Genomic DNA, 9,191 nt, shown 5'->3' with positions numbered 1-9,191 from the left:
AGTTTGGCTGCTGTGGAGAAATGACCGGCCCTTTTGGAAGCAGCCTGGCTGGTCTAGAACCTCTGATATGGACTAAGACTATGAGTTTAGCATGATTTTTCCAGGGCCTTGTATCGCTCTATCCGAAATGGATTTCCTACGTTGAGTGTGATTGCGTCCAGTGAGTGCAGATGGTATGGGGTATGTGGCTGATGTCTAGTGGGAAGGAGAGGAGCTCATTAGGGGCTAAAGTCATTGGTGCCTGGTGACTTTCAGAATATCCACTAGTTTTTGATAGCTAATCCCTGGCAACCCCTAAACTGTCTGGATCCCATCTGTGGCCCCTGAAGGACATTCTGAGCTGGGTAGGTACAACATGAGCTGGGAGTACAGGCTGGTGTGGAGAGCTCTATAAAAGTTCAGTCCTTGGGTAAGGGGGGAGAGAACATCTGAAGCCTTTCTGCTGTGTTTGCGTTAAATTACATACAAGGTGCACAGTCTAAGCCGGTGACAGTGGGTTGCTTTCCATTTCTGTAGCAGGGAGATGGGCCCTTGCTACCACCAGCTGATGAGGGGTATCTGTGGTGTTGTGTTTTTAGATTTTACAGTAGGCACCTCTGCAGTATAAAATAAAATCGCTCCTGGCAGAATTCCGTCCCTGGAGTAAAACTGACATCAAAGTCCTCTTCACAATGCTCTGCCTAGTGTAGGGATTCTCCTACGTGGGCTCCTTCTTCTGGGTCTGATCCCGTGTGCCTCCCTCGACCTCACATGGGTTTCTCTCTTTCTATTTCATATTTTGATGTTAGATTTTCTCATTCATGCTCAGCATGCCTGCAACAGCTACATGCCTGTGTTCTCTAAGGGAACAAACTCTTTCCAGGACTCCATGAGTTTTTGCAGCCTATGAGACTGCGGATTTAGGGGATGTTGTGCTGTTTGTGCAGTGATATACAAAGTGGGTTTGGACACAATAAACAGCTGTGGAATCTGACAACACATAACACTAGGATCTGATTAATGACAGGATCCTTTTCATTTTAAGAATTCAGTTTGTTCCATTTTTGTGACGACGTGTTCCCCTCTTTCTCTCTGCTTGCAGACACAGGGCATGGTCCCAGATCATTCCCCTTGATCGGATTTTCACCTTGATAAAGACTTTACTGCTCTTCAGTAGCAACACAAAGGTGACAAGGAATATCAGACTTTCAATTGGCTCCATGTGGAATGTCAGGGGTTCTGTTCAGCTTTTGGAATCCTATTGTACAAATGGAGAGTCACGCAATCGCTGTGATTTTCTTTGAACCTGTGACAGGTTGGGTCACAGAGACCCCCTTGTGAACTGCCACCTGATGTGCTGAGACTACCTCTGAGCCCGTTTTCCCTGGCAGCTTGGGACTTCAGTACCCTGTCTTGTTGAGCCAGACACGCTAGCCTGCTGCAAACACAGACCCAGATCTGAACCACGTCCCCCAAAAGCTGCAAACTTAACTGAAAACGGCTTAGAAAGTGCTCCTGTCTCTAGCACCCAGATACCCAGTTCCCAATGGGATTCAAACCCTAAATAAATCCGTTTTACTCTGTATAAAGCTTATACATGGTAAACGCATAAATTGTTCGCCCTCTATAACACTGATAGAGAGATATGCACAGCTGTTTGCTCCCCCAGATACTAATTACTTGCTTTGGGTTAATTAATAAGTAAAAAGTGATTTTATTAAATATAAAAAGTAGGATTTAAGTGGTTCCAAGTAATAACAGACAGAACAAAGTAAATTACCAAGCAAAATAAAACAAAAACACACAAGTCTAAACCTAATGCAGTAGGAAACTAAATGCAGGTAAATCTCACCCTCGGAGATGTTCCAATAAGCTTCTTTCACAGACTAGACTCCTTCCTAGTCTGGGCCCAAGCCTTTCCCCTGGCACAGTCCTTGTTCCAGCTCAGGTGGTAACTAAGGGATTTCTCATGACTGGCCGCCCCCTCTGTTCTGTTTCACCCCCTTTTATAGCTTTGGCACAGGGCAGAAATCTTTTGTCTCTCTGGGTCCCCACCCCTCCTTCTAAATGGAAAAGCACCGGGTTTAAGATGGATTTCAGTACCAGGTGACATGGTGACATGTCCTGTGAGACCCCAGCCTCCATTCTTCCCGGTCTGACTCACAGGAAGGCTTGCAAGTAAACAGAGCCATCCACAGTCAATTGTCCTAGTTGATGGGAGCCATCAGTATTCCAAACCACCATTAATGGCCCACACTTTGCATAATTACAATAGGACCTCAGAGTTATATTTCATATTTCTAGTTTCAGATACAAGAACGATACAGTCATACAAATAGGATGACCACACTCAGTAGATTATAAGCTTTGTAATGATACTATAAGCTTTGTAATGATACCTTACAAGAGACCTTTTGCATGAAGCATATTCCAGTTACATTATATTCACACTCATTAGCATATTTTCAGAAGATCATATGGAGTGCAATGTCACATAGGGGTTCTGTTCAGCTTTCGGAAACCTATTGTACAAATGGAGAGTCATGCAATCGCTGTGATTTTCTTTGAACCTGTGTGTTAGCTTGTTTGTGAAGGAGAAGGAATAATAGCAGAGTCATTAGGACCAGATTCTGTGTCCAGTGACGTTCATGGAAAGACTGTCCATTGAGATCAATGAATCAAGCCCACAGCCAGATATGCTGAGAACTTGCCTTTGTTAATTGTTAGCCTAACTGCTGAAAAGTAGGTAAAGGTTTATGAATTGTTACAATGACCTTTGATATAAAGGTCTGTTTAAAAAAGATATGAGAAGGAGCTAGACCAACTGACTTAATTTAAACAGAAATGGTCGTCTGATCTCACGGAAAGACTGTGTTAAGATTATGACTGGTGAACAAGAGGAGCAGAGGATTGGAAATCAATGAACCAAAATCGGTGTGTTGGAAATTAAGCCTGCTTGGTGGACAAAATAATGAGTGGCTGGATTATTCCACCCATCGCCTCTTTGGGGACCATTAAAGAGACTTTAGAGGGGAGACTAAACCTTACTGACATCACCGCAGCTGCAGTGGAAGGATTGTTGCCTGCCTGATACCACACATTGATACTCCAATAGGGACGCTTGACCATCAGTGCTGCAAAAGCGAGGACCTCAAACTGATACATGTGAGATCCTGCTCTGTCTTCCCCTCCCTTGTGTACTGCTTTTTGCCCCCCATCTTCCTCCTGTGTTATCTCTCTCGGCTTTTCACCTGATGCCGGGCAGGTTGGTGAGACGAGAGACAGCCCATCCAGCATTTCCCAGTCTGAGAAGGAGCAGTGATTGAGAGGGACTGAGCAGACCAACCAGATGATGCCCCTGACCCAGAAGGTGAGCCCGGGTCCAGGGCAACAGCTGTCATGGCCAACCTGCCAGCATCCATCTGTGCCTGGCCAGCCACTCTGTATCTCAAGAACATCAACAAAAGCTGAATTTCCCCCAGCTTTACTGTCCTATCTCTTCTCTCCCTGTGTGTGTCCCCGATTTGTCTAAAGCAGGAAAGTGATGATTATTCCCTATTCAGAATTGAACAACAGCACTAACCCTTTCTTCCCCACCAAGAAGCACTGTTAGACTGACTGAATAAGAGACTTTAGCCAATATCCACTGTCTCCAAAAAGGGACCTTGCTAGGTTTTGATTGTTTGTTTTGCATAAACAGTCAATTTCAGTGGCAGTGCTCTTTACTTCCTGTGGATTATTTTCCTTTTGTGTGTTTCAATCAATAAACTTCTGCCCTGTGGCATGAATTGAATTATGTATTTGCCATGGCATTAAGCAGGCTGAGTTCTCTGCATACCAAACCATTGACCTTTTTTAACACTGTTTAATATTGGACAGTGATTGGGTGTTAACACCTTTAGCCCATATATTCCATCTAACTTAATATAGCAGGGCTTAGGAGGAGAGCTAATAGATGGTCCATAAACCTGAACTGGAACTGTTGGAGAAAAACAGTGTTTTTACTTTTAGGTTGGGTGCAGCAAGTTAGATACTTTATTATTTTTAGCAATTGCGTGGAGGGAGAGAGCAAAACAGGTTTTTTTTTTAGATAAACAATTACAGCAAGCATTTATACCTTTTGTTATAAACAATAATGGGCAACAGCTGCATTTTGTTTATACATAGGTTATTTTGATTTTTTTTTTTTTACCAATTTAAACTATAGTTTACAGTTTATATTTATTTAACTTAAGGTTACAACAACATTTTACCCAGTTTTTTTTTACTTGCCTAACACAATTTTTGCTTTTACAAATTTTGTGTTATTAGGGTTACAGCTAGCCTGACTTTTGTTTACATAAAAATATGAAATTTCCTTTAAATTTCTGTTAGGTTTTTTTTTTTACTTTTACAAGGACTTCTTGGTCAGATTAACTTTCCCTGCTCAGGAGAGATCCAGGATGGGAATAATTGGCAACACTGCAGATCATATCTCTTTAGTTCGGTGCCTAGCTTTAGTCAGGACCCCACTTCCAATTGCTAACAAGTTCAGCCTGTAACCAGTGCAGCGTGGAAAAGACCAGTGTTGTCTACAACTTCCAGGCCTCATAAGCACCCTTAATATAATTGCTTGGGTCCTACAACTGAAGAGATTTTAGTTTGGACTACATGAAAATCACTTGCAATGTACCACTAAATTGGTAGCTGTTTTAAACTCTGTTTGTTAGGTGCTAGTTCTCTCTCTTGAAAAACAATGAGTAGGACGAGAAAGCTGCATTGGCAATTAGAGCGTACCTTTGTTAATGAATAGAGAAATGTAAACACAGTTGTTTGGATACGGTGGATTATGTTCACGTTCCCTATGGACATAGTGACAAAGGAACATCTAAACAAAACGAGCTGTATTACAGCTGAGCATAAAAAAAGAACTGGATCTTTACAGACACTTTCATTCGGAAAAGTGGTTGATTTTTTTATTCAAATAAGCCAGGTATCTGCTGCCAAGCAAAAATAATCCACGATCCTCATCCAATTTAAGTACAGATTCTTTTGCCTTTTATGTCTAGGATGTCCCTACATTAACCATAGGGCTTCCAACTGGAGGGGTTATTGTCCCAGAACAGGTCAGGGTTTGGATGCTACTCATTGAAAAGCTATATAGGAGCTAGGTATTGTTCATACTCCAGGTAAGGATTATTCTTTTAGCTTCAGGTGATAGGTCTTGAATGGCATAGGACACTATTTTGCATACCAAGGCACAATTTAAACACCTTTGTGTGGTGGGGGGCTTTGTCATCAGTAAGCATAAATAATGTCCTGCCCCCTTAAGGCCCAAACATAAATAGAGAAGGGCTTTCATCAGTCAAAGTCCAAAGCAAAATTGTAAAGCATGGCTCACTCCTGCTGGGGCTGGAGAGCAAAGAAGAAGACCTCACCTCTGGTTCTCTTCTCAGCAACAGGGCTCTTTCTAGACAGCCTTCCTTCCTGACTCACTGTTGGAATAAGTTCCCAGCTTCCCCCAGCACCTCCCTCGGTGCGGGGGTGGGGGTGGAGGGAAAGAATAAATTTCCCCCAGCTCCATCTCTAAATAGAGTCGATCTCCTTCCTGACCCATTACCTGCTTCAGCCAAAGGAAAACTATAATAAATTAGGTATTGGGTATGGAGTTCCTAGAATCTAGCAATGAGAAGTGAAAGCCAGGGGGCCCCAGCTATGTGGCTGTTGCCTGTGATCCTTCCTTGTTGTTTTCAAAGTCTGTAGTATTAGAGACAGAATGTATCTACACCAGATTAGATAAAGGGTGATTGGCAAGACTTCAAATAAATGAAAATAAATCCTTACACAAACTCTAACTAAAGGCCATTCCTGTCTATTAGATTGTATCTGATTTTATAGCTTTAGTACATGGCCCATTCTTTTCAGAAGTGGGTGACCTTGCTGTCAGTGAGGTAGGTCAACATATGATCTTATGACAGCAGAATGTGATCCCTAGTTAAGATTCTCCCCCTTTATCGGTGCTTGTCAATTACTAAGTTACTTTCACCAGTCACTTGCCTATGACTCACCTGGGCTAAGCCAGCTCTTTCTGGCCTAACTCAGGGGGCAAGCCCCTGTGGAAGAAAGCATGCTTGGAGCAGAGTTGTGATGGTGCAAAGCGCTCACAACCCTTGTTTCAGCAGGGGCGCTGCAGCCAGCATGCTTGCAAATTGAAATGGGGCTGGTCAGGGTGCACAAGCAGCCATACATTTTACAGCCCTTCTTTTGTTGTAAACATCATGGAACTCCATTGGAGGAAGGAAGGGGTGATGTCATTGCCACTCCCCAAACTGGTGATTCCTGTGACCTGAGAGCTTTCAAGCCTGATGTTTAAACCACTGATTCTTTCACACCTTGGCCAGGCCGTTGAGGTGGAGCAGTACCCTTAAAAGAGTTTGGGGCTTTGCCAGCCTGGTGTTAGGAATTTATGTATTTTTTATTATTCTCAGAGTGCAAAGCATAGATTCATAGATTCTAGGACTGGAAGGGACCTCGAGAGGTCATCGAGTCCAGTCCCCTGCCCGCATGGCAGTCACATCATAAAGTCACATCACAGTGAACACAACGCAGGGGAGTCATTGGCCAACGATCTTTCTCCATGTTTTGCTGTCTTCACACAGCCTAGAGAAGGGTGCCACACCACATCCCGCCCAGTTAGCCACATCATCAATCCACACTCGCTGTGGGCTTCCCTGGCACCAGTCATTGGTAGGGAGAGAATGTAACATAGTCCCCTAACGGAATGGTTCTCAACCTCTTCCATAGCATGACCTCCTTGTCTATATTGGGACACCCCCGGCCCCCATGACTTGCCTTCCCATTCAGCAATAGGGAATGGCAGGGTGGTCGGGACCTTCATCTCCAGGTCGAGAACCTCTGCCCTGACTCTTCCTCTTAGCCTGTCTGTGTCTGGCTGGGCTATAATAAATGCTCCACCCTCCCATTATTCCCTGTTCCTTTAATGTTAAAGAGAACTGCACACAGCCACTGGTGGCTAAATAGATTCCAAATTCTTTGCAAATCAGATATGGCTCATTAAACATACGGTGCTGGGTGTCACCGTAACTCCCATCAGCTGCAAGCCCTGTAAATTATTAGCATTGCATCTTCTGCGGGGGGACTAGGCCCGTGAGTAGCCCTGTTTATCAAGGAAAAGCAGCATGAGAATCCCATCTGCTGTGATGCCGCTGCTTCCCAGCCCGGCTGACACACATTTGTCCATTTTGTAAACTTCACGGTACGTTCTCCCCTGGCTGTTTGTCACTTGATGTTCTTTCATGTGAACAGGGCTTCCTTGTCTGCTTAGTGGTCAGAGTATGCCCCTGCAACCATCATGGACAAGTTCAACTACAGTTATTTCCCGGCTCACAACTGAGGCTTTAAATTTGGTAACACAAAACCTTCAGTAAGACTTTGTGCTCCCCCCACAAACACTGCACGCTGAACATGTACACCCGTGTTAGTGCTGAACATTTGCTAATGCTGCCGACCCTGCGATTAAAGGTTTGCATTCTGCTGGGAGGGGGATTGATGTGTTGTGTGTTTATGGCGCTGTTGGAAATGGCTTGTGAAGAGGCTGCAGGGTCTGTCAGTGTCCGTGGTGGACCTAAGCTGTGTGGGTGTTAGGGTACAATTAGAAGGTGTCCTATAACTTGGCAAGTCATTGCTTTTAAGGCTTTTGGCTAGGAGGATGTCACACTCACCTATACTATATATCACCAACTGGATGAACTAATGCACTTTGCCTTTCTCCTGTCAGGCATGTTCCTCTTTGCACTCCGGTCCCATCACACCCACACCCAGGAGTCTTTCTCCTGCGCCTGGTCAGGTTGTATCAGTCACACTCCACCTTCAAATCCCTCAAAACTCCCCTTTGCTGTGAGGCCAGGAGGCCTACAAAAAACTTGACAGTAGTTAGGCTGCTGGTGTGTGGTGACCACTGCCTATCACCGACATTGTCTCCTTCTGTTCCCCCATTTGCCTGAATCCATCCATTATACTTGATTGGGGCAGGGACTATCTTTGCCTTCTGAGTTGGTACAACGCCCAGCACAATGGGGTCCTGGTCCATGACAGAGGCCTCTAGCAGCTCTACTATAATAATACTAACAAACCTTGGGGGTCACTCAGTTATCAGGGCAAGATTCACAGCAGGAAGGGGGTTGATGTACTGTGTGCAGTTGCTTGTGCTGTTCATTTCTCATTCTCTCTTCCTCCTCCCAGTGTCTGAGGGACTCAGAATTTGGGGCAAGAGGACTTTTCTCTATTGTCAGCTGGCTTCTGCTTCCCAAAGCAGAATTTTCCCTCCACTCAATGCGCAATTAACCTATGGAACTCCTCGCCAGGGGATGTTGTGATGGCCAAAAGTACAACTGGGTTAAAAAAAGGAGATAAATTCATTGAGGAGAGGACTGTTAGCCGAGATGGTGAGCAATGCAATGCCATGCTCAGGGTGACTCTCCTAAACCTCTGCCGGCAGAGGAAGAGGGGGGAGGATTCCTTTAACTACCCAGTTCTGCACACTCCCCCTGAAGCTCTGGTACTGGCCACTACTGGAGACAGCAGAGCGGGCTAGATGGACCATTACTCTGACCCACCTGGGGCACCTCTTATTTTCTTATTCTCCGGATTTTCCTTTTATCCCGGTGTGGCTGTTGCTCCGATTGGGAGACTGCAACCAGGGCAGGCCTGACCGCCGGCAGCATCCCTTGGTTCCAGTTTATCCTAGAAGCCTTGGGCTGGTGGGGGATCTTTGGCCCACAAAAGCGGGTGGGTCATAAATATTCTGGGCCCCTATTTCCCCGCCCCTGCACCCCACGTGGAGTTAGGAGCAGGAGCGGAGGGGGAAGAAGCCAGGAGGGAACAACCTGAAGTGGCGAGGGGCGGGCTGTGCCCGGGGCGGGGCGGGGCAGGCGCTGAGCCCCGGCCCCGGCCCGGCGCTGCAGAGGGAGACGGGGAGCGCCCGGAGGGCGATGGAGGGGGAGCCCCCGGGTCCCGGGGAGCAGGCGCTGCAGGAGTTCCAGGCCCTGGTGGAGCTGGTCGGGGGGAAGCCAGAGGTGCTGCTGGTCGGGGAGGTGCTGGAAGGGGGGGAGACCCGGGCGCTGCTGGGGGCTTTTGCCCAGGAGCTCTTCGGGGAGCAGCCCGGGGACCCGGCGGGCAGCGGGGAGAAGCCGGGGGAGCGGCCCGGGGACCCG

The 9,191-nt window shown here is 46.2% G+C and overlaps 1 protein-coding gene and 1 long non-coding RNA gene across 2 annotated transcripts in view; both read left to right on the top strand.

Annotated features, from left to right (window-relative positions):
• Nucleotides 1-2,744: 2,744 nt before the first annotated feature.
• On the top strand, nucleotides 2,745-3,772 carry LOC112123495. The gene is made up of 2 exons (XR_002909534.2): nucleotides 2,745-3,144; nucleotides 3,245-3,772. It is a non-coding gene; the product is annotated as an uncharacterized LOC112123495 (long non-coding RNA).
• A 5,197-nt stretch (nucleotides 3,773-8,969) lies between these two features.
• The window catches only part of CUNH2orf72 (chromosome unknown C2orf72 homolog), a 7,726-nt gene continuing 7,504 nt past the window's right edge, over nucleotides 8,970-9,191 (top strand). The window contains exon 1 of the mRNA XM_029911122.1: nucleotides 8,970-9,149. Within this exon, the coding sequence (XP_029766982.1) occupies nucleotides 8,970-9,149 (180 nt within the window). The remainder of the gene's footprint in view (nucleotides 9,150-9,191) is intronic.

Source organism: Terrapene carolina, unplaced genomic scaffold (assembly GCF_002925995.2).
Source record: "Terrapene carolina triunguis isolate 2854851 unplaced genomic scaffold, T_m_triunguis-2.0 Scaffold88, whole genome shotgun sequence".
Taxonomy (NCBI): domain Eukaryota; kingdom Metazoa; phylum Chordata; order Testudines; family Emydidae; genus Terrapene; species Terrapene triunguis.
The sequence above is the reverse complement of the archived record's forward strand: the minus strand, read 5'-3'. Positions and strand labels throughout refer to the sequence as shown.